This window comes from Emydura macquarii, unplaced genomic scaffold, assembly GCF_026122565.2.
Source record: "Emydura macquarii macquarii isolate MOO-44397 ecotype Brisbane River unplaced genomic scaffold, CSIRO-AGI_Emac_v2 contig_1768, whole genome shotgun sequence".
Taxonomy (NCBI): domain Eukaryota; kingdom Metazoa; phylum Chordata; order Testudines; family Chelidae; genus Emydura; species Emydura macquarii.
In genome coordinates, this window is record NW_027131905.1 from 1,657,041 (window position 1) to 1,683,087 (window position 26,047).

General features: G+C 40.8%; 1 protein-coding gene across 1 annotated transcript in view; it reads left to right on the forward strand.

Annotated features, from left to right (window-relative positions):
- Nucleotides 1-13,376: 13,376 nt before the first annotated feature.
- Nucleotides 13,377-26,047, forward strand: part of WFS1 (wolframin ER transmembrane glycoprotein) — a 63,381-nt gene continuing 50,710 nt past the window's right edge. Inside the window, exons 1-2 of the mRNA XM_067556417.1 lie at nucleotides 13,377-13,575; nucleotides 16,676-16,885. Of these exons, the coding sequence (XP_067412518.1) occupies nucleotides 16,681-16,885 (205 nt within the window). The 5' untranslated portion in view covers nucleotides 13,377-13,575; nucleotides 16,676-16,680. The remainder of the gene's footprint in view (nucleotides 13,576-16,675; nucleotides 16,886-26,047) is intronic.

The following is a 26,047-nucleotide window of genomic DNA, read 5'->3' on the forward strand; positions in this document are numbered from 1 at the left end:
ACATTTTAATTAAAAAATAGCACTATGCAATATCAATAAAGCACACTATGTGGATTAAAAACTGGCTAACTGACAGATCTAAAAAAAGTAATTGTCAGTGGGGAATCAAATAGGAACATTTCTAATGGCGTTTCTCTAGGATCCATAGTAGGTACGATGCTATTCAACATTTTGATCATTTGATCTGGAAGTAAATATAAAATCACTACTGATAAAATTTGCAAATGAAACAACATTTGGCAGAGTGGTAAATAATGATGAGGACAGCAGTCATGACCACTTGGTAACCAGTGTCCATTAAACAATTGTATTTCAATACAGACAATTGAAATTTATACATCTAGGAACAAGGAATGTAGGTCATACCTACATAATGGGGGACGGTACCTTGGAAAACAGTGATTCTAAAAGGATTTAGGGGTCATAGAGGACAAGTAACTCAACATGAGTTCCCATTACGATGCTGTGGCAAAAAGGGATAGTGTGATCCTTGGTTGTATAAACTGGGGAGTTATGCGTAGGGAGGGGATTTTACTGCTGCATATATGGGATTGATGAGATCGATACTGGAATACCGTATTTTTAAAAAGATGTTGAAAAATTGGATAGTGCAGAAAAGAGCCACAAAAATTATTTGAATGCTAAAGGAAAAGCCTTACAGTGAAAGACTTAATGAGTCCAGTCTGTTTAGTGTATCAGAAAGAAGCATGAGAGGAGACTTGATTATAGTGTCTATGTACATTGACAATGGTGAGAAAATATTGGGTATTAATGGGATCTTGAATATAGTGGAAAAAGGTATAAGAACCACCAGTGGCTGGAAGCTGAAGCCAGAAAAATTCAAATGAGAAATAACGTAGAAATTTTTAACAGTGATGGCGATTAACCATTGGAACAAACTACCAAGGTATTAGTGGAGTCTATCTCTTGAGGTCTTCAAATCAAGAGTGAATGCTTTTCTGGAAGCTATACTTCAGTCAAACAAAATTAGGCTTTAGTCAAACATAAGACATTGGGCTCAATACAGGGGTAGTTGGGTGAAGTTTAATGGCCTATGTTATACAGGAGGTCAGACTAGATGATCCAATGATCCCTCCTGGCCTTAAACTCTATAAATCTGTGAGCTGGATGGTGTCTGGAACCAAAAGAGTATGGTGGGAAGGAATGTAACAGGGAGGTTGGGTAATTGGAAGGAGTGTGGGAATGAAGGTGGGGCACTTGGAAGGAGCATGGAGGGGTCTCTGGCACTAGAACAAGGTGGCAGGAAGAGCTGTGTTACTGGTAGGTTAGTCTCTAGTGGTGGGTCTATCTGATAGAGTGGGAGAGTTGCCTCTGAAACCAAAAAGGAGTGATGGAATGGAGTTTGCAAACTGGAGGGAATGGAAGGAGGGTCTGAAGCTGGGGAGGAAGCCGGTGATCAGATGGATGTGGGAAAAGCACCATACTGGGAGGTAAGCAGAGAGGAAGCTTTAGAGTGCATGTTGTGGTGTAAAGTGTCCTTTGCCATGTACTGTTGGCCATTTTATAGTTATTCAGGATGGGATCCCCAAAGGTATTTAGGTACTCACCTGAGAGGTAGATCCTGTTCAAATCCCTTCTCCTCATCAAGAAAAGGGGGGACTTGAACCAGGAGTCTCCCACGTTCTGGGTGAGTACCCTGACCCTGGGCTAAAGGTGAAAAGGGAGGTTGTCCTTCCCCATGCCATCAAGCCTGGCGGAAGGCCCTGCTTGGACACTGGCAGGAGCCACAGAGCTGAGTTAGCAGGCACTGTGGGGCAGACACAGCACCCTACAGCCATCAAGCCTCGGCTCTCCATTGGGTAAAGGTTGTGGCATCCCAGGGCCTGCATCCTGCTACTATGCACCACAGGTTGAACGTTCAATTATTCTGTGTGGACAATCAATTGGTACCAACAGTTTCCTCCCTCTCAGTACCTCCCCCTTGTTATTCATCAAACCTTTACCAAAGCACTCGTGGCGTGAGTTCCTTAGGTGGTGCCGACAGGCTTGAGAAGCTGGAAGCTAACGATCTCCACACGAGCAGCCTAGGTTTGATGGTCACATGACTCTTGTTTGGCAACAGGAACATGAGGTCCTTCTGAGGTGACTGGGTGGCCCTATTAAGGGAGGTCCCGCCTGCCTCAATCTGAGGCAGCCCCTATAAAAGTTGGGGTAAAAAGGCTCACCGCTCACTGACTGCTGGCTGATTTTCCATAATCAGCAGGACGACCATTTAAATGGGAGAATTAAACACAAAAACAGACAAATTGACAATCAGATGCCGGAATGTTTACACACTACTTGAATCAAAGGAAAAAAATCAAGCCCATAAAAGAACTGCATTAGAAGTGAAACACCTGCACAGGTATCACATAGATATCCGAGACTAGACTACATGACAGTGCTGCACTTAAAGAACACACTTTCTACTGGTCAGGCTACAAGACAGATCAAAACATCAACCTTCACAAGATAGACCTTGCAATAACAAACTCCATCACTAAAACTACCACAGCAACTTATGTCAATATCCAAGTGCCTACTGACATTGCGGACACTATTGTCCCACAACTTTGACAATAGTATTGCTTGCTCCTGAAGAAGTGAAGACTCAGTTCTACAGCCAGTTGAGTGACATTCTAAGAAACATACCCAACAATGACAGTCTTATTACTGGATGAATTCAATACTTACATTGGAGAAGATTACACCATTTGGAACAGAGTCATGGAGAAATTTGGATGTGGGTCTCTAAATACAAATGGAGAATTACTCCTCACATTCTGCACAGAGTTTGACCTTGTGGTTACAAACATCTTTTTCAACATGCCTGAGAAGTGGTTCTACTCTTGGCAGCATGCTTTGTTACCCACACACTAGGGCACCCCACCTTTACCCCAATCCGTAGGGCTCAAGGCATAACCTGGTTAATTTAGGTACTTCCACCCTTTCTCAATTCACACTTTAAGCTGAAAGGCACCCTTCCACCCTTTCCCAATCTGTAGGACTCCGGGTAAAACTAACCTGGTTAATATAAGTACCCACACCCTTTCCCAAATTTGTAGGGCTCTGGTGTATCCTACTGTGGGTTTGCAGGATCTTTTACCAGTAATTGTTAATAAATAGAGAATAAGGAAATTACTGTGCAGCTCTTTAGCAACTACTGACCACTAGCAAAATATAAAAAATATACAATGCTCACCACTCCCCATAAGGCAGATAAACTTCTCCTGGTGGCCAATCAGGATTAGATCATCTGGAGACTCCAGCTTCTGCACAGTATGGTTGGCAGGGTGTTGAGGTCTGGTAGCTCTGATCTTCTTGAGCTGTGTCCTGGAGTTAGGTTCCAAAGCACGTCCTTTTGGACCTTAGTTTATATAGTTAAAACGTGGGTTCTGCTTGAAAACTAAAGTCCTACAAAACACCAATCCTAAACCATTATGAAACAGTCCTTTAACCAATCATATCCCACCATCTTACTTGATTTAAATAGTGCATATTAGTTATGCAACAGACAAACAATTAAAGAACCAGAGAGAAATCTTTCAGAGAAACAATAGAGAATTGGGTACCATAAAGACAAAACAATGTGTAGATTTTATAACCACAACTGTTGATAAGTGATTCCTTTCCTGACAGAATGCTATTAAATAAAGTTTTCTTTGAGCATCTTAAGATTTGTTTTCTATCTGGTGGTTGTAGTTACTATTAGGACAGTATCATCTTAATAGCCTGATATTTCACTGCCTTGAAGTAAGTTCAGGAATGTGAAGATGTGACTACCTGCTACTTAGCTTATGGCTGCTGCTGCTTAGCCCAAGAACAAGGCGTAAGCTTAGCCAAAAAACCCACAAGGCCTCAGACCTTACATCCTCACTTCACCTGCCCTTTATACCCTTCTCTCTGTCCCCTCCTGCTCCTCAGCCCTTCCATGCCATCTTTCCCTTCCCTTCTTCTCCATGTAGTTTATCCCTTCCTAAGCAAACCCCACCAAATAAAATAAAAATAAATATAAAAATCATAGCACTAACATGCTGTCTGCTCTATCACATTGGTCACTCTGCTTGTGTCTGTCTTGGTTATTCAGGTTGTAAACTCTTTGGGCCAGGGACTATCTGTTACTCTGTGTTTGTACGGTACCTGGCACAACGGGTCCCTTTCTTAGTTTGTTCTAAGCACTACCATAATATATAACCTCAGTTGTCCAGGATGTGTGCTGGAGCCTACACTCACGATCCTCTTCCCACTTCACCAATTTTATGAATGTGTAATTCCTGTTAAGTCAGTGGAATTTTACTGGTGTAAACTGGTTTAATGGAATGGCCAGTCAAGCCCAGGATCTAGATTGAAGGGGAGACAAAATATAAATAATCTATATTATAAATCTGTGACACAACTATTAGTACAGATTATGTGAGATCATTCAGCTATTACAAGATTCACTTTTCAAGTGCATCTCCTCTCATAGTGTACACCATTGGGTACCTTCAGGGTGCAGATGAAACATGGCTATGCATTTCTGAATCCTTACCAATCTCATGGCAACAGACCTCTATCTAATGCTGCCTGAACATATTTAATTGCTTATCAGTTTCTAGGAACACTATCAATTAGATTACACAGGGCTTTTATATATCCAGATTAATAAAGTCTAATCCATTTCTGATTGTAACATGGGAAAATGGAAGAGATCTCTGTTCAAATGTATGGTGGTGTATTTGACAATGGAGTAGAAAGGAAATTGTATTTACTCTGGTCTCTTCTCTTGACTAATCTGTTGAAAATTTTTTTTTTTAAAGGGATTTTCTCCTCTGCACTGGTGTGAAGTGACCCAGAAATGGCTGCATTTCAACAGTAGTGGAGGTGGATAATTGTGAAGGTATTTTTGGATCTTTAATCATTAAATGGCTGTATAAACGTAAAGTATTATTTGTTCACTGTGATCCTTTCTTATGCCAAATTACATTTGTGATGGTATGCAAAACATCTCAAACTTCAGGAAGACAACCTCTAATGTTATCTGATGTCCCCTTTGGTGTACAGATAGTCAAGTAAAAAATCAGAACTTCAAAGACTGCACCACATTTCATAGCCAAAGTGAGGTTGAGCGGAGTCCTCTAATGTAGCGGTTAAAAAGTTTATTAAGTGAACCTATCTTCTCTATTCCTAGAGGTCACTGGTATATGGTATATATACTGAGAAAGTAATTTATTGTGCTTGTATGCCAAGTATACAGTATTTATGTTCAGGTAATGACTTATGTTACTGTCTATCATATCTTGAATAAACAGTGTTTAAAAGAATTGGCCAGAGTCAACTAGCACTGAATCTGTAACCACATACAGTATTTGTGAGAGTGATTATTTTGTTCCTGCACAGATTGACAGGGAGTGGTTCACTTATGGGATCCTTTCTTTCCTTTGTTCTTGTTGCCATGGGATTTTGTATAAGCACAGTAAATGTCTAAAATAAAAAGGGCTTTTAATCAGAATTTTCACAATATTCCCTGATTTCTTCTCTTCAGATGTGGTGGTTGCAATTGCCACTGTCAGATTTTGCTGTAGCTTAGCTGCCAAACCAATTATGAGTCATAAAACACACTGGGCCAAAATGAAGCCACTGGAGTTGACAACCGAAGCTTACACCAAGGCTGAATTTGGTTCATTTTCAAAGTATATTTTCAGCATGTTACACTGGATTTTAGCTGGTTATTTCTATAGAAGTCAGTGGGCCAAATTCAGCAGTGATGTGAGCTACAGTGTAGATTTACACATTAGTAAATGTGTCATAAGTGGCAATGGAATGTATTTTGCATCAAATTTGGTACTGAATAGATTAGTGCAATAAGTGTAAGTTATTGCATGCTGTAGAGACAATATTCAGCCGTGAAGTCAGTGGGAGTGATTTATGCTATGAGTGAATAAAATCTGGGGAATGGTATGGGCATAAGTAGCAGAGGAAGGCTTCATTTTACACTTTTATGCTAGTTGTTTTTCCTGCTACCACCCCTCACTTCCACCTGCTCAGCATGTTGGTTACATTTGTTATGCATGCCCACTGAATACCAAATCAATTGTATTGTATAGAATTATATCTTAAAGCAACAGTAAATTGGTGGGGAGAGGCAGACTGCAGAAGCAAGTCATAACTAAATAAAACCAGACTTCCAGTGTAAGGAAGCAACTGAACAAATAGACACAATACATGCTTTTAAGTCCCTGATAAACACCATATTAGATTAAAAGACTACAAAAAACTCAACCTTGTTCTAAAATGTCATTTCATTCAAAGAAATTAGAATTTTAACTGCATGGCTGCTACTATACTTTTCAATTTACCTCTGATGAAAGGAAATAATTAATATTGGTATGGCTTCCAAGTGGTCAGGAAAAACTGGAAGCCAGGGACCACACCATCATCAGTGGGCAAAGCTCTCAGCCAAACAGATGCCCCTTTCTATGGTGTCTCACCTTCCATCCTGTCTCTGCTGGACCCTCCTTCTTGTGACTCAGCTCTCCAGCTGAATCACAATCCATGTTAATCACTCTACTGAAGGTCCTTTGTGTATGTCCCCTTCCAGAGGATTTGTTCTCACCACTTCCCTTCATGGTCACTGCAGTCCTGCCACTGCTCCTATGGCAACCTGGGGGTTGGGAGGAAGGGCCCCAGTCCACTACTCCAGGTCCCATCCCATCCCATCCCATCCCAGGGACTGCCACTGTGTGTGTGAGAGAGTGAGTGAGTGTGTGTGAGAGAGTGAGTGAGTGAGCGAGAGCGAGCGCATTCCACTGCATGTCCCCACAACTCCTCTGTAGATTTCCCTAGGACACTTCCCCACAGACCTAGTATCTACTTCACCCTTGCTTCAAGGCATTCAGCTCTGCTGAGTCCCAGCAGACACCCACTGCTCTATCCAGGGTGCTGCTTGTCCTCCCTCTTTAAGTTCCTAGGAGTCACTCTCCTTGCTATGTGCTTCAGCTCCCTTTTATACAGGCCTCCTGGGCCCTGACTGGCTGCCATACAGGCCCTTGCTATTGGCTGTCTTTCATGCATGCCCGCCAAGGCCCTTTTAACCCTTTCCAGGCCAGTACAGGACAGGCGCCCCATCACAATTCTCCTTGGAATCTTATAGAATCAGTAAGGGAATCATTGTAATACATATTACTTTCCCAGATCCTCCACTATACATAAAATAAAATCACAAGCACAGTGGATTGAGTTTGTGATCTTCATAAAAGTGCTTCTGTTTCTAGAGATGATTTCTCTATGCTCTATCTGCCCTAGTCTTATCCCACTTATTATCAAGTTCTAACAGCTGATATAAAGAGTGAGTACCAGTGTCAAAAAACAAGAACTAAATCCTCCTACTACATTAAAAAATAACCTAAGGACCTAAGATTGGCTGAATATCAGAAATATTTGCCAGGAGCAATGTAAGTAGAATCATTCCCACAGACTGACAGAAATTAAGTGTTTAAAACATCACAAGTGCAACCAAGCAAAGTGGTAAATTACAACAAAAAATGTAGGGATCTGAAGCAGTTCAGAAAAATACAAATATTAGAGCAGGGATATATATATACGGGGGAGAGAGGAGGAAGGAAATTGCTGTAAAAATATATTGTTTATATATTTTCATTATATTAAAATAATGTTAAAATAATTATTTAATCAAATTAAATCATGGAAAATATGATTTACATAGTGATTGGAACAGTTTCATTTCTGTATATGTATATTTCAAAATGTATGACCATGAATGTCATTTTCAGTGTATTTCACATTTTCTTTATTCTCCCTAGGTGACATTTATTTAACATTTATTGCATCTGTTGAAAATATAATTTTCATGTTTTAAAAAAATCACTTTACATGGGAACATAGGAATGCCCATATTGGGTCAGATCAATGATCCATCTAGCCCACTAGCCTGTCTTCTGACAGTGGCCAGTGCAAGCTGTTTCAGAAGAAATGAAGTAATCCATCCACTGTGGTCCAGTCCCTGCTTCTGGAAGTCAGAGGTTTAGGGACATCCAGAGTATAGGGTTGCATCCTTGGCCATCTTGGCTAGTAACCATTTATAGACCTATCCTTCATGAACTTATCTAATTCTTTTTTGACCCCAGTTACATTTTTGGCCTTCACAACATCCCATGGCAATGAGTTCCACAGGTTGACAGTACCTTGTGTGAATGTCGTATGTTTGTTTTAAACTTGCTGTCTATTCATTTAATTGGGTGATCCCTGGTTCTTGTGGTATATGAAGGGATATATAACAAGTTCCTATTCACTTTTTCCACACCATTCCTGATTTTATAGTCCTCCCATACACCCCTTATTTATCTCTTTTCTAAACTAAAGAGTCCGTCTCTTTAATCTCTCTCCACATTTGGAAGCTGTTACATACTCTTAATCATTTCATTACCTTCTCTGTACCTTTTCCAATTCTAATATATCATTTCTGAGATGGGGTGATCAGAACTGCATTCAGTATTCAAGGTGTGGGTTTATGATGGATTTATATAGTGGCATTATGGTATTGCGTCTAATTATCTATTTCTTTCCTAAGGATTCCTAATGTTTTGTTAGCCTTTTTGATAGCTGCTGGCCACTGAGCAGATGTTTTCAGAGAACTATTCACAATGACTCCCAGATCTCTCTTGAGTGGTAACAGCTAATTTAGACCCCAGCATATTGTAGGTATAGCTGGGATTATTTTTTCCAGTATTCATTACTTTGTACTTATCAACATTGAATTTCATCTGCCTTTTTGTCACCCAGTTTAGTGAGATTTCTTTGTAACTTTTCAGTCAGCTTTGGACTTTACTATCCTGAGTAGTTAAGTATCGTCTGCAAATTCAGCCACTTTACTGCTCACCCTTTTTTCAGATAATTTATGAGTATGCTGTATGAGTATCTGGGACCAGCCCAGGTCCCAGTGCAGATGGACTCTGCTATTTATCTCTCTCCATAGTGAAAACTGACCTTTTATTCCTTCCCTTCCTACCCCATTCCAATCTTTTAACCAGTAATTGATACATGACAGGACATTCCCTCTTATCCCATGACTGCTTACTTTGCTTAAGAGCCTTTGGTGTAGGATCTTGTCAAAAGCTTTCTGAAAATACAAGTACACTGTGTCAATTGGATCACCATTGTGTACATGCTTGTTGACCCCCTATAAGAATTCTAATAGATTGGTAAGGCATGATTTCCATTTACAAAAGCCATGTTGACTCTACCCCAACATACCACATTCATCTGTGTCTAATAATTCTGTTCTTTACTATAGTTTTCAATGATGTTTCCACTGTGTAAATTATTCTGCCTATTTAACAATTCTAGGGCTTTTCCCTTCTTCTTGAGTCCTGCAGTAAAAGGATGTTTTGGTATATGTAAGTAATGAAATGATCTGCACTAGTTTAGATTCTATGACTGGTTTTTTTGGCCACTTATCTCACTGTCTAACTCCACCAATTTGTTTTGGATAGCACCCACTTGCTGCATGGCCATCTCTCAATTTTTTAGTCTAAATTAAAACTAACTTCTGCTTTGTGAAGATTGAGTACTTTGCAACCCCAACATATGATTCCAGTAAGCCTTATTCCTGTACATAAGAAGAATTTGACTCACTTTCTAACTTTATACACTTTCTCCCACTCAATGATTTTTCAGCTTAGAAGTGCCAGTATAGAACATTGGCACTTCATGGAATGCTGCCTTCTTCAATCATAGAAGAAAAGATTCACTAAAGACTTAGTGATGGGGGTAAGAGATGGCACCCTTTTTCTTGTTTTCCAGTCCCTGCACATGCAGACACCTTTCTCTAATGCTAAACAGAAGGTACAAGATGTCATCTTCATGGTGCATACAGGGGCAGGCTTTCTGCAAGCAATAAAGTTAGGACAGAGGAAGGCAGTAAAATAACTGTATTTCACAGACTTAGGAAAGAATAGAGTAATTAAAAGAACTGACATGCCTAAGTGCTGTGTTTTGATAAGGTTATCAAGATTACCAGAGACAAACGGCCTCCTAAATCACGGGAGCGGTTTGAAGGATGCTTTAAGGCACTAAGGCGATTCGTATATATCCCCTTTTAAGACAGAGTATAAGGCTTGGAAATGTTAACTTAGAAAACTTAGCAAACTTCCCAGAAAAATTTGACAGGCTTACTCAGATTCTTAACCATTTAATAACCTTTATTTATCAACTTGCTACAACTACTTAAATTGAATCTTTCTTTTACTGATTCATTTTTTATATAATTACAAACAACAAAAATTGAATACAATGATTAAATTTTAGACACAAAACTTACTAATATAACAACTAGTAACTTAAGCAATTTATTTTACCACAAATCTTGTTCCCTTATTCTCCTACAAACTTTCAAAACACACATAAAATTAAAAAAAAACCCAACTAACAATTACAAAGCAAATACAAAAACCAGATAGTCCAACAATTACAATCACAATCACTCCTGGAATACAAGTAAAATTATTGTTAATTTTACATTCACTACTCACCACATACAGAGATGAATTCAGCTGCAGCAAAACAACAAATATTTTATGACCTGGTCTTTTTATTTAGAGCTCTATTTTCATCTAGGTGGAACCTCTATCATATTCACACCCAGGTTATCATCCGCAGGACAAGTCCCAACGGGTTATCAGCCCAATTACCTGACTAATAAAGAGATAATGGGCCGGAGAGAGGCAGGATGGCTGATCAGACCTTCTTGCAGGCACGATTCTGGTGTACCCCTTGGGGAGGCTCAGTGGTCCTCATGACAAGGCTCTCCAATTTTTGCTTTGTCTGACAACCCTTTTATCTCCACTCCAGCCTATACATCCGCCAAACCAATTATGGGCATTTTCTATGTCACTTTGTCTGTCCCTTTTTGAGGAATTTCTAGGCCAGGAGTTTATCCTTGACCAGGTGTAACTTGCCAATTAAAAGCTGCCAAATATGGGCCCGGAACTGCTGGGTTCACAAGTCCCCCTTATTTCAAGTTTAATCGGTCATTTTTCGGTCAGGCCAGGGTTTTTTGTTGCCTTTGAGGTTCTTCCCCCATGTGGCTCATAACTCATACTTTCTTATCTCAAAACTAACAACTTCCCCTTATCTACTACAAAAATAACTAGAAACAACTACAAAAAGAATTGGTTACAAAACCTTGAATCATAATTAACAACTTTCAATACATTTCTTCATTTATCACATATAAATTGGTTACTTGTTCCTTTCTCAACATGGACTCGGGGCACACACATAATACAATGATTTTAACCCGTTATGACAAGAACTTGTATGATCTTCGGTATTCAGACCAGCTCCTACTATGGTGGTTTTTTTCTTTTTGAAACATTTAAGGTGAAATCCTGGCCCCACTGCAGTCAATGAGAGTTTTGTTATTAAATCAATGGGGCCAGGATTTCATCTTTGAATATGTGTGCACATCTGTGTGGAGAAAACATTTCTGGGAGATTGATACACCTGCTTCTCTCACTGAAATCTCCATCCGTATATCTGTATACCTCATAAAACAGGAGATTGGGATAAGAAAACAAAAGTATGATGGAGACACTATTCTTCATGGTTTCATGGAAAGCAACACAGATCTCAGGATATATCTACACTACAAGCACTAGAGTGGCAGAACTGCAGCCATGGCACTGTAGCACTATGGTATAGACATAAACTGTCGATGGAAGGAATTATTCCTGAGACTTAGCAGTGTCTACACTGGGGCTAGGTCGGCTTAACTACATGTCTCAGGTCCGCGAGCAACATAGCTCAATCAACCTAAGTTTTAGGTGCAGATCAGGCCTCATACACAAAACATAAACAACTCCTTCTCGTAAACTAGTCAAGATATTCCTCCAACCTGGCAGGAAGGAGGAGATTGGTATCTGTAAACATTTGGGCACCACTCAGATACTATAATGACAGGGATCATGTTAGTACCTAGATAAAGCTATTACAGGAGAAGCCATTGCAAATTGGACCAGTCACCCACATGCCCCCTTTGTTTCTGTACAAATCTGGGAAAACCATGTTGTACTTTGTCTTTGTCTTTCCCACCAAGCCCTGTGGCTCAGGCATAAGCCTGGGCTCTGGAGAGCTGGCTTTATTTCATAGAATCATACATTAGGGTTGGACGGGACCTTAGGAGGTCATCTAGTCCAACCGCCTGCTCAAAGCAGGACCAACCCCAACTAAAACATCCCAGCCACAACTTTAAAAAATCTCTAAGGATGGAGATTTCACCACCTCCCTAGCTAACCCATTCCAGTGCTTCACCAACCTCCTAGTGAAAAAGCTTTTCCTAATATCCACTCTAGACCTCCCCACTGCAACTTGCAACCATCGCTTCTTGTTCCGTCATGCACTACCACTGAAAACAGCCTAGCTCCATCCACCCTGGAACCCCCCTTCAGGTAGCTAAAGGCTGCTATCAAATCCCCCCATTCACTTTTGCAGACTAAACAAGCCTAGTTCTCTCAGCCTCTCCTCATAAGTCACATGCCCCAACCCACTAATCATTTTTGTTGCCTGCCGCTGGACTCGCTCCAATTTGTCCACATCTATAGCACAGACTTCCTGTGTGCCTTTCGTTTCCCATCAGTAAGGTGTTGCTAGGCTGCACTGATTAATATTTGGACAGGTGCTGAGATGCTCAGCTGTTGGCCGCTATTCAGTACGCAGCAATCTATGAAAGCTGGGCTGAGGCCTTGGGAGCTGTTCAGACCTCCGGGGGAGGCAGTTCATGGCCACACAGTCTCTGCAGGCAGTCTCTGGGCGGATGTAAACGCCACCGTCTCCTTTTGCAGCCAAAGGGCCGGACTTGGTCCCGCTCCAGTTTTGCAGCCCTGTGTAACTAGTCCACTGATTGAGTGTGTGCGCGCTGGGGGAGGGTCCAGCTGTGAGCAGGACCCGCGCTGAGCGAAGACCTGTTGTCTGGTCACCGTGCACCGCCCCGAGGCCTGCCTTTGCCCTGTCCCCTTGCGCTGCCCGGCGCCTGCCCACAGCGGTTCCCAGGCCCGGTCTCGTCGGCGCCCAGCCCGACAGTGCAGTGACCTCCCCGGGGCGGATGCCTGCCTCCCAGTCCCTGCCCTCGCTGCAGGAAAACACGCAGCGCGGCTCCGCCCGCCCGCCCTGACCCTAGATCCCGAGCCACGCAGCACCGGTTCTGCAAGGTCCCGCCCGCCCTGCCGCGCCTTGGACAGCTCCGGGGCAAAGCACTGCAGCCGCCGCCCCCGCCCCCCACCAGCAATCCCTGGCCAGCGCGGCAGCTGCTGCCCCGGCTTCGCGCGGGGGAGGGAGCGCGCTGAGTGGCAGGCGGGCTGCCCGGTCCTTTGCGAGGAGGCGAGGCGCGCCGCGCCGGCTGGCTGCAGCGGCGGGGGCCGGGCCGGGACGTGTGGGCGGGGTCGGCAGCTACCCTAGGGCTGCGGGCTGCTGTCGCCGCGCGCTGAGTGTGCGCGCAGCCGCGGGAGGAACCGGAGTCAAGTCGGAGCCGGAGCCCGCGTTCGAAAAACTTCGCCTGGGACTCTGCCCTGCCGGGCTCGGGTGAGTGTTGGGAGTGGCGGTAGCTGGGGCACCGGAGCCTCCGGCAAACAGGGAGCGACACCCCCGCCCCCTCGGGCGCTGCCCGGCACGGCTCTGAGCGCTGGGTCTCTCCGTCCCTGCAGCCGGCCGTGGGGGCTGCCTGCACCCCCCCTCCCCCCGGGAGTGGGACCCACGGCCTGTCCCACTCCCCGTCCTCCTCCAGCTGTGCCGCCCCTTCGGGAGCGGGACCCACCGCCTGTCCCAGCTCTGCGCCCCCTCTCAGGAGCGGGGTCCCCACCGCCTGTCCTGGATCCCCAGTTGTGCGCCCCCCTCGGGAGCGGGCCCTACCTCTTGGGTCCCCTTTATCTCCCTTTCTCCCTCACCCTTTTGCCCAGTGCCTGCTGGGAGTGGGACACAGCCTGGGGCAATGCAGTAAGTTGCACTGTCATGTCCAGCTCCTTTTCCGTGAGCAGGGATGCAGGATTCCCTAAGCTGCATCCATCCCCTGGGCTGCTGCTCCCTGTAGAAACCTGCGTCCCCACTCAGGAGGAGGCTTATGCTCAGTTTGGTCTTGGGTGGTCCTTGCCTCCAGCAGCCATCCAAGTACCCAGTGTTACAGAAGAATACCACTTCCCTTCCCTGTGCTGCCACTTTGATGGATGTCCCAGAGCTGCCAGGTTGTAAGTGGTGGCTACATTAGGGAGGATTGAAACTTTGGGCCTCTGCACTGCTGAGTTTCAGTGGGGTGCTCCCAAGAATCTGGTCTGGCTGAGGCGAGCGAAGCATCTGTTCTTCCTCCCTGACCTTTTGGGATAGCTGTGCTGGCGCATCAGAGAGTGTGCCAAACATCCTTTTTTGGTAGGGAGTCCCAAACAATCCTGCCTCAAACTCTGTTTCTAGCATTTGTATTCAGTATCTTACACTCCTTCCTGTCCTTAACTATATTAATGCTTATTTGGAAAATGTTCCGAGCCTATAAAATGCTTTGTATGTGCTGTTTTTTTTACTTGGCTTTTTTTTAAACCTTTTTTTAAAACTCTATCCCCACTGCCATCCCTTCTTCATGATTTCACAAGCAAATCACAGGATGGGGATTGTCCTTGGGGTCTGTTGCTAAGGCTTTTACCATGAAAAGACAGTGAAAGCACATGAGAGACTAGGTCACTGAGTACATACTAGAAATATTTTGCGTTTTTAAAAGACTGCTCATTAAAAGTAACATGTTGTAAACAAATTTGTCTGTTACTAGTAACCCTGTAGGTCATAAATGTAAGATTTGTTTTAAAAATCCAGTTCACTTGTGTCTAAGCTCCTTGTTTACTTTCTGCATTTCTTGGACAATGGAGTCAGTTTAACTTTTGTTTATACACAGTTTCACTTTCAGGTTCTTGCTGGTGCAATGGCTGGGTTTTAAGTACTTCAGATGAATGTTTTCTTGTTTTAAAATGTCTTCATTAATACTTTTTAATTTAGAAACATTGCTAATGGGCTTCTTTTATATAAACTTTTTTTTTAAAGTTTTAATTTTTGTCCTAATTGAAGGTGACAATGTGTCTTTAATTTTTATAGTAAGCTACATTTTCCTCTTCTCTTGAGATTGCTGGGGAGATGTTTTCCTCACCTGTTGAAGTAAAGAATTGAGAGGAAGTCCCAGAAACAGTTATGGATAATTCAATTAACTGTGGCCAGGAAAGGGGATTCTTTACTGTCAGGGATTTTATCTTCTGCCTTATTTTCCCTGCTCTTGTTCCCTTTTAAAGTAGCAGGGTCAAGTATGAATCCTACTGAGAGAGAGTTTTTGTATCATAATGATTAAAAATAATTCTGCTGGTTTATTGGAAAAGGACATTTTAATCTCTGCATTTTCCTACATCTGTTAAGGCAAAACTATTTTAGTTATTCATGTTATGAAATAGAAGTTATATTATAATACAGAAAGTGATCTTTTTCTTGGTAAAGAGAACACAGTAAGTGAGTTGTCTAAATTACTTTTAGTACCTTATTTATAAATCATTTATAAATATTTATCATAGACATGTTTATTGTGTTATGAGTTAGGATTTTTAGTGACCACTCTGCGAGCAGAAGACAAGTTGTCAGCCCAAATTATTGAAGTCAGTATTGATTTTTGAGACTAATTACAGTTAAAACTTTTGGGCTCTGTGTTCAGAGCTTATTTTTATTAGGCAAACAGCTATGGGCATGTTTTTTGAAAATCCAGGATTAGAAGAGAGAGTTTAATAGGCTGACTATGTTAAAGCAGTTTCTGCAAAGTTTGTTGTGCTCAGGCTTCAAATTCAGTTAAATCACGACTCACTTTCAGACATCTAGACTTACTACATTTCTTGCTTTGGTGACACACATCCGTCCGCTTCCAGTTCTTTAAAAACTAAACTTCAACTAACTTTTTTCTGTAAAGGCTGCATATTTAAGGAACCTTTTACAAAATAACAGTGACCTCTTGATCTTCTAGGGGGAGTTTTTCAATGGGAATTGTAATCCTAACTGCCCTTTAAGACCTTTCAGAATCTACCCCCACAAAGATTTTGTCAAATGTTTTTTGTGAAACACTGTTTACTTTGGGAGTGGGTGGGGAGGCAAAAGGTGTTTGCTTATTTTAGATGAAATTCACCCCCGCTTTAAGTAAATCTGAGTTTTTGGTTAAAAAGTTGGGCCAGGAGGCTGGGGGAAGGTGGAATTTTTCTTCCCAGCCATCTCATGAGCATGCCTTAGGGTCTGCAGCACATCATCCCTTTCATGATTTGAATGATGTGCAGGTGGGTAGTCACTGTTTTTGTATAGGTGTTTGTACACTTGTACCTGTGTCAGAGTGGATTTGGTGGTCCAGTCCTCTGATGTGCATTTCAACCAACTGTCGCATCTGCATTAAACTGTTCAAGGGCAGGATAAAAGCACTAGCTGTCCCTCTATAATTCCATATGTACAAGATGCAAGCTTGCCAATGCTTTTGTATTGATTCAGACTTTTTGTACATATTGTCAGAACAAGAATCATAAAATGAATTTGGGTTTAAAGAAGTTTGGATTACATAAAATGCATGCCATGTAATTATTAATGTGTTCTTTTCTTTAATTATAAATTTAACTCTTTTTCCTTGTAGCTGAAATGGATTCAGATCCTGATCCTCCTCCAAGTCCTTTTCACCCACAGCCACAGCAAGGAAGGTCTCAGCTAAATGCAGCTGCCACTGTGGGCCATAGTGAGAGTAATCAGAAACCTGGATCACTTTCAGGAGATTCATTGTCCTCTGCAACTTTTTCCCCTTCAGCTACCAACCATTCTAACAGCAGAGAAAAAGCTGAAAAAAGTGGTGAGTATGAAATACTAATTATGCAAGATTTGCATGTTCTAAAATCATCAGAGGGACTGTCGAGATAAAATCCAATACTTGAAGGGACCCCATCAACTTGAAAAATACATTCCTGTGTGAACTTTTTATTACTATTATATAAGATGGAAGATATGAGATTTTTTTTTCTTGTTTGTTTTGTGTATAATTGTCTCTTTCCCCTGTGTAGTTATCAATCTGTTTCTCTGTGTGCGCATAGCAGCAGGAACAAGAGGGCTTTTTTTTTTTTTTTTAAACCACAAAAACTTATAGGAGGATTCCAGCAAAAGGGCAATATAATACCAGAAACTGCTTTTAACTAACTTCTTAAAATTAACTAGGTTACATGTTAGAGAGACAATGAGTATGAGGCAATATCTTGTATTGGATCAACTTCTGTTGGTGAAAGAGACAAGCTTTTGTGCTTACACAGAGTTCTTTTTCTGGTCTGGGAAAAGGTGCTCCAGTGTCACAGCTATATACAAGGTGGAACAGATTATTAAGCATAAGGGGTTAACCCGTTGCAAGAGACGGTTCAAGGTGAGGTAGTCAGTTAACAACTTAGCCTGTATAGGACAAAGGAAGTTAATAGTGAGTTACAGATTACTGTAATAAGCCATAGATCCAATGTCTTTGTTGAGTCCATGATTTTTAGTGTCTAGCAAAGTTATGAACTTAAGCTCCCACGTTCATATTTTGAAGGAGTTGTGAAGATTTCTGTTGAGGATGAGAACTGAGAGGTCCGATGTGCAGTGATTGCTTTGTGAAAACTGTTCACCCATGTGGTGTGTTTATCTTTTATTATTTTTCTGAGAGCTTAGTGATTTGTCTCATTTCACACCCTTAATTGTTGTTGGGGCATTAAGTGCACTGCATGAGGTACACCGCATGTTGTGATAGGCATGTGTAGGTGCACTTACGCTCTCAAATGAATTCACATGGAAAAATGCGGGCGGATTAGTAGGTATGTAGGAGTTCTGATCAGTATTCATGATAAATTTTGAAAATTGAAATGGTGCTTTCAAGTTGCATGGAGAGAGACTGAATAAATTATTAGAAGTGATGGAGATGAAGGTGCTCTCTCCATAGTTCCTGAAATGAGACAAGTGTCCATCTGCAATATTCTGGACCTAGTCTGGAATCTCACACATACATAAGAACTCCTGTGTGTTCCAGGCTTAACCAGTCACTGTTTTTCAGCTCTTACTATAAAACTAGGCCTCAGTCCTGCAAATACTTACATGCTTGCTTAACTTTTCAAAGATGAGTAGTCCTATTGAAGTCCCTGAAATTATTCATGAGCATAAAACTAAGCACCTGTGTATGTATTTGGTAGGATTTTCCAGTAGGGGCTCAGTCCTACTATCTGCTGCTTTTTCTTGTTCTAGGTTTAGGATAGAATTCCATATGAAATTGAAGTAATTTAAGTGTAGTAATAGTCCTGGATCTAAAATGTTTCTCTTTCTAGTATAGAAGTTCCTAAAGGCCTTAATCAGAAAATGGGGATCCATAGTGCTGGATACTGTACATATAATAACAAAAAGACTGTCTCTGACTAAAGAACCTATGATCCAAGTAAGAATTTACAATCTAAGTAACTACCCTAACTTCTAATAGTTGAAATAATTGATTCCCCAGACTGCCCAAAACATAATTTTAAGCAAATATATCTTTAGTTTTATGTCCATAGTTTTCAGACTTACAGTTTTCACCTAATCAAGGAGGGGCAACTCTGGAATTAAGGCAGTTGCCTTGGACCAGTGTGCAAATATTTTTTTGGGGAAAAAAAGAGATTTGTTGAATTCCTGACTTTCTAATTTGCAGCCTTAATATATCATTATCAGTTTTCTAATCTCGCCCACTGATGAAGTAGTACAGAGCTGTTGAAGAATTGACACTTTGACGTAAATTACATGATTATTAAGTTAGGATTAGAGCTAGCAGGTACTTGTTTCCTCTCTCCCTCATCCCCCAGTTTCTTAGTACTCTTCAACATAAAGAAGAGAATAGCAACAATATGAGAAATATAACTTTGAAATGTATCGGCTGTGTTATAGTATAATTTTAAAATAGGAAGGCATGGCTTCTATTCATGAATTATGCAAAATTATGAAAATGTATGCAAACTATCAATCTACTCGTATTCTACATAGAGGATGCTGGCAGGTATGATAGTCTCCATTTCCAGTCAACCTGAAGAATTTCTGATTCTGTATAAATGTCTAACTTTTTAAAATCCTACTAAATTCTTTGCCTCAATTACATCTCTTTGCAGGCCCATTTGTATGTTGACAATGCATTCTGTTATTTTTTTTTTAAAAAAGCATGTACTTTTATTTTAAATGTTACTTCTCCATTTTATTGAATGTGCTCTTGTTCTTATTATGAGAGGGGAAAAAAGGAGCACCTGACTTACCTTTATAATATTCATTATTTTTTATCCTTCTATCATGTTTCTTCTCTAAAATATGTAGTGCTAATCCTTTTACCTCTCCTCATTTTGGAAATATTTTTTGATGCTTCTAATACTTTTCATTGCCCTTTTTTCTGGACCCGTTCTTTGTGTTATACTTCTTGACATATGTTGAGTAAAACTGAGTACAGTATTGAGGGTGCAGGCCTACCATTAATTTATACAGTAGTATTATGTTTTCAGTATCATAGAATTGTAGGACTGGAAGGAATCTTGAGAGGTCATCTAATCCAGTCCCCTGAATTTATGGCAGTAATAAGCATTATCTCCAGATTATCCCTGACAAATGTTTGTCTAACCTGTTCTTAAAAATCTCCAATGATAAAGACTCCACAACCTCCCTAGGCAATTTATCCCAGTGCTTAACTACGCTGATAGATAGGAAGTTTTTCCTAATGTCCAACCTAAACAGCCCTTACTGCAATTTAAGCCCATTGCTTCTTGTCCTATTTTCAGAGATTAAAGAGAACAATTTTTCTCCCTCCTCCTTGTAACAACCTTGTATGTACTTGGAAACTGTTATCATGTCCCCTCTCAATCTTCTCTTCTCCAGACTAAACAAACCCAATTTTTTTCAATCGTCCCTTGTAGGTCATGTTGTTAAGACCTTTAATCATTTTTGTTGCACTTCTATGGATTTTCTCCAATTTTTCCACATCTTTCCTGAAATGGAGCGCCCAGAACTGGACACAATACTCCTGCTGAGGTCTAATCAGCACAGAGTAGAACAGAAGAATTACTTCTCGTGTTGCTTCCAACACTCCTGCTAATACATCCCAGAATGATGTTTGCTTTTTTTGCAATAATGTTACATTATTTACTCATACTTAGCTTGTGATTCACTATGACCTCCAGATCCCTTTCTGCAGTACTCTTTCCTCAGCAGTCATTTCACATTTTGTATGTGTGCAACTGATTGTTCTTTTCCAAGTGGAGTACTTTGCATTTGTCCTCATTGAATTTCATCCTGTTTACTTCAGATCATTACTCCAGTTTGTCCAGATCATTTTGAATTTTAATCCCATCTTCCAAAGCACTTGCTACCCCTCCAAGCTTGATATCATCTGCAAACTTTATAAGCATGCTCTCTATGCCATTATCTAAATCATTGATGAAGATACTGAACAGAACTGGCTCCAGAACTGATCCCTGTGGGTCTGCACTTGATATGACCTTCCAGCTTGACTGTGAGCCACTGATAACTTCTCTCTGGGAATGGTTTTCCAACCAATTATGCGCCCACCTTATAGTAGCTCTATCTAGGTTATATTTCCCTAATTTGTTTGTGAGAAGGTCATGCCAGACAGTATCAAAAGCCTTGTTAAAGTCAATATATACCACATCTACCACTTCCCCCATCTATAAGGCTTGTTACTCTGTCAAAGAAAGCTATCGGGTTGGTTTGACATTATTTGTTCTTGACAAATCCATACTGATCGTTAGTTATCACCTTATTATCTTCTACGTGTTTGCAAATTGATTTCCTAATTATTTGCTCCATTATCTTTCTGGATACCTAAGTTAAACTGATTGGTCTGTATGATTCTATGCCCTTTCTAAGTTACCGCAACATTTTAAACATTGCTGAAGATTAAGCTGCTGTTTCTACTCACCTGTCTACCACAATGCCTTTTTTGCTGCATGATTGATTACGTTTAATTTCAACAATGTGGCTGTGTAGGTCAAATTATTTCATGCAACATTCATAAGTTGGCATTTTTCTACAACCAGTGCTACCTACCATAATAGGGTTTTGGGAAAGGGAAGTCCCCACAGTACCCAATCCCACCCCCAAACTGTCCGTTCCCCCTTCCCCAACCCCCCCCCCCCAAAAAAAACAAACAAACAAACAAACAAACAAAAAAAAAACCCTAAAGCCTTATTTAAAATGATGGTATAGAGTTTCTCTTCTGCCCCAACCCTGACAAATTGAAATTTAAACATAAAAAAGGAATTTGGGTAGAGCTTTAAAGAGATTCTGGTTACAAAGAAGAATAGGTTACTCAAAATGCATTCATGTTTTTTGCAAAGGAGTAGCACTGAAAGAGAAGGTATTCTCAGTGGAGAATGATGGAAATCAGAATATTTTAAAGTTGTTTTTAAGTGGAGAGAGGTTTGGTTGCTAATGCGTCCAGGAAGAATGAAGAATCCTGGCTGTAAGTAGCAATGTAGAGGATATATATTCTTTCTATTTTTATAAGGAGGAACACAGTGTAGCAGACTACTCATATGGGGCCAGAGGTTGGCTTGTTACTTGGATGGATTAAGGAGTCAATAACTTGGAACAACTGTTGTGTGTCATTACCTTTTTTTGGTGGTGGTTGAAACTGTGAATGGGTAGAGGAAAATGGAAAAAGTCCAGCGAAGTGTCATCCAGAAAGATATGCACAGTAGCCTTTTATAGGTAACATTTTAATAATTTCAGTGGATTATTCCTCTAACTCCAGATGAAATACAGCTAGAATTTGAAAAATATTAAATGTACTGACCACTTTCAGCTGACTCATGACATACAGTTTCATATATTGCGGTCAACTCTACAAACTTAAATTTGTAGTTGAAGTAATTTAGAAGCAGTATTTACTTTCTGTGAGTAGTAGTGACTTGGTTAAAGACTTATTGTGAAGAGGGAGAAGAATTTATATACTGTTATTTTTTTAAGAATGTTCTCTTAAAACACACTCTGTATTCCTTGATAGTATGTATAAACATACTGGTACTTGTCTGGGGTGCCGTGCATAACTCCCTTGACTCTAGCATGTCCATACTCCTACCAATAAAATCCATAGATCACGTCTATTTAGCTTAACAAAGAGAAGGCTACAAGATGACTTGATTACAGTCTATAAGGATCTGCATGGAAAACAAATATTAGTTAATGGGCTCTTCAGCCTAGCAGAATGAGGGAGAACATGATCCAATGGCTGGAAGTTGAAGCTAGACAAACTGAGGCTGAAAATAAGGCATAGATTTTTAACAGTGAGAGTAATTAACCATGGTCATGGTGGATTCTCCATAGATTCTAACCATTTTTAAATCAAGATTGGATTTTTTTTCTAAAAGATAAACTTGAGGAATTATTTTGGAGAAATTTTGTAGCCTGTATTATACTATATCTATGTAGTATATTTACCCTAACTGTAACTGCATCTGTATATGCTGTGTTAAAAGATATAATAACCTTATACAGATGTCAAGAGAACTTGTGTGTTCTGGGTAACCTCTTTCTCTTGGTCTAGGGGACAGTCCTACTCCTGTTCCAGTAAACACTTAAGCACATGCTTAACTTTGTAGTCCCATTGGATCAAGCTCCTGTGATGAGGTATCTTGTATCAACAAATCATGCAATTCCTCACTAGCTCTATTAATTTGCTGTTAGGGAATTTGTTTGCTTTTCATGGGTTTTGCAAATAGTTTTTCACAGTGGGTGGTAACGATAACATGAGGGTTTTTCATATAAATCAGTACTGATTTAAATGTAAACCTCAACATGCAACTGGCAGAGACTCAACAAACCTAAAGCATAGTCTGTTTTCTAAAGAACAAACTTCCTTTTCCACCTTCCCCCTCTCAGGAATCATTAACATCTTTCTGGAGAGCACCTGCAGAAATAAGTTTGTGTATATATTAGGAATTGGAGAAATGGTATTGGCTCAATACTAAATAAAAATCGGATTAGTTAACTTTCTGTGGATTTAGCGAGAATGTGCCTTGACAGGGAATTTGTCAGTGAATGATGTGCATACATGGTTAATTAGGGCTTCTGGAGCTTGGAATCAGTGAGTCATCTGTATACGTGTCTGCAGTTTACAGGAAAGCTAGTAACTGCTTAAAACAAAATCAGTCCTGGAATTCTTCAGAATTGCAAGAGGTGGTAAAAGTACACAATACCTAGGAGAACATGGGAATTGGCTACCAAGACCAGTCTGGAAACTGTCCCACCTATGATAACTTTTATGTGGCCGCTTGCAAATAGCAGAATAACTGACCACTTAATGAAGCAGTCTCTTCTAACAGATGTTGACTGCTAAGCTTTGTCCATGTGTTTGCTCTTACAGGCATATGCATCTTGTTTATTACAAGTCTATTAGAGAAGAAAAATAGGGTTCTGGATCCTCAGCCGTCAGATAAAGTGTTTGTACAAATTGAGAACCTTATGAATGCGGGTTATCTTTTTACATTATGCTTGTACATATATTTGGAGTTCTACACATCCTTGGAGGTTTCTAGTTATTGTGTATATTTTACAGAACTGTTAACTTTATAAATTGTTCTGAGGCCTGATCTATATTTAAAATGAGGAATAACATAGCTATGGTGCTCAGGAATGTGAAAAAATCCACACCCTGATGAGATGCAGCTGTGTCAACCTAGCTATTGATAGTTGGGAAACTGTTTGCTACACCGTTGGAAAAACACTTTCTATCACTGTAGGCTGCATCTGTGTTACAGGGTTAAGCCAGCATAGCTTCAGTGCTGTAGCTATCATAGAATCACACAAGATTAGGGTTGAAAGAGACCTCAGGAGGTCATGTAGTCCAACCTCCTGTTCAAAGCAGGACCAATTGGGGTCCCCAATTAAATCATCCCAGCCACGGCTTTGTCAAGCCGCACCTTAAAAACTTCTAAGGATGGAGATTCAATCACCTCCCTAGGTAACCCATTCCAGTGCTTCACCACCCGCCTAGTGAAAAAGTTTTTCTTAATTTCCAACCTATACTTTCCTCACTGCTACTTGAGACTTGTTCTGTCCTCTGCCACCGCTGAGAACAGCTTAGCTTCATCCTCCTTGGAACCCCCCTTCAAGTATTTGAAGGCTGCACCAGTGCCAAATAGAGGGGAATAATCACTTCCCTCAATCTGCTGGCAAGGCTCCTACTTGTGCAGCCCAATATGCTGTTAGCCTTCTTGGCAATGAGGGCACACTGTTGACTCATAACCAGCTTTTTGTCCACTGTAACCCCCAGGTCCTTTTCTACAGAACTGCTGCCTAGTCAGTTGGTCCCCAATCTATAACAGTGCTGCTGTTGTCCCTGTAGTATAGATATGGCCTTAGAATTTGCCTATAGTTTAGCTGGATTTTTATTCTTAGTGTTTTTGATAACTTTTTATTTGTATTTTTCACAGTATAGTTAAATTAAAACAAATGCATTTGAAATCCATAACGGTTATGTATTACAGAAAAGTGCTAGTCTCTTCAGAATTAAGATTGCAAAGAGGCTTCTCTTTAAAGCCATATTTTTAACACCCCTGTGGGAAGTTTTGGTTTCTGAAAATTTGTGTGGCCTGAAAATTGCACACATTCATTCTAAAGGCAAAGGAAAATGTTTCTGCAAAATATGAAGAAAATTCCACAAACTCAGACTTAAAGTCCTGATTTCAGATACTGAGTTGCCTAACACTCTTTTCCCTTTAACTCAAATACTGCTTGTTGCTGTCTCTTCAAACTTTCCCTATAGTTACCACATTGCCTTGAAAGCTCACGTGTCAGCTATCCTTGACAAAACAAAGTTATTAACTCTTTATCTCAAAAAACATGCTGGGGTACAGTCCTACTTGATGGCTTGCCGTGGGAGTTGTGTTCCCAGTTCAGTTCCTGTGGATGTCAGTGTAATTCTTCTGCTCTTTACTTTAGTGGGAGTAGAATTGGGCTCTTTGTATTTGTATGAGAATATGTTGATCCCTCTTTGTTTTTTGCTTAAAGCTTTTCCATAGGCGATAACTAATGCATATAAAACATTTCCTTTAGCTCAAATGGTAGAGGCCTGAGTCTATGCAGTTGTAGGACCAGGGTTTTAGACCTGACAGTGTAGGTGTGAGGGACTCCGGGGCTCTGACGTCCCCCCACTGCCCATGGCTTGAAGCTGCAGGGCCCACTGCCTGCATTGGGTTGGGGCCACAGGTTCGGGGCTCCCCCCTGTGGTGGCTCAGGGCTGCGTGGTCGGGGACTGCAGGAACCCCATGCTGTCAGCTGCCATGGTGGTGGGGACCCTGGAACTCGGAGCAGCTGTGGGTGATGAAGGGACCCTGGAGCTCAGAGCTTTTCCTGCAGCTCAGAGCTGTGGGGTCTTGCCACCTGTCCTGGTGGACAGCAGGACAGAAGCTGAAAAGGATAATTTCACAGAGGTCTCTGGAAGTCATAGAATCCATGACCTTTGTGACAAAAATCTTTATCCTTACCCATGACTGCTTACTTTGCTTAAGAACCTTTGGTGAGGGATCTTGTCAAAGGCTTTCTGAAAATAAAGTACACTACATCCACTGGATCACCTTTGTCCACTTGCTTGTTGACCTCTCAAAGAATTCTAGCAGATTTCCCTTTACAAAAACCATGTTGACTCTTCCCCAACAAATCATATTAATCTATGGGTCTGATAAATCTGTTCTTTACTATAGTTTCAACCAATTTTAATGGATGCCTTTTTGCCTCTTGTGATGCTATCTGGTATATAAGGATCATTTATAATATTTAATATCAATATTGCAAAATTACAATAATTTGTATGAGATATGCCATGTCAGGTACTGTTACAAAGGTTATAATTTGCTAAAATTGATAAACGCATTCATATATTTGTATCGGCGTTAGAAGTTCTAAATATGTACGATACATTTATGTTTCAACTTGTGCTGTGTTTCTGGGTGACATGCCAAACAGAATGACAGCAGCC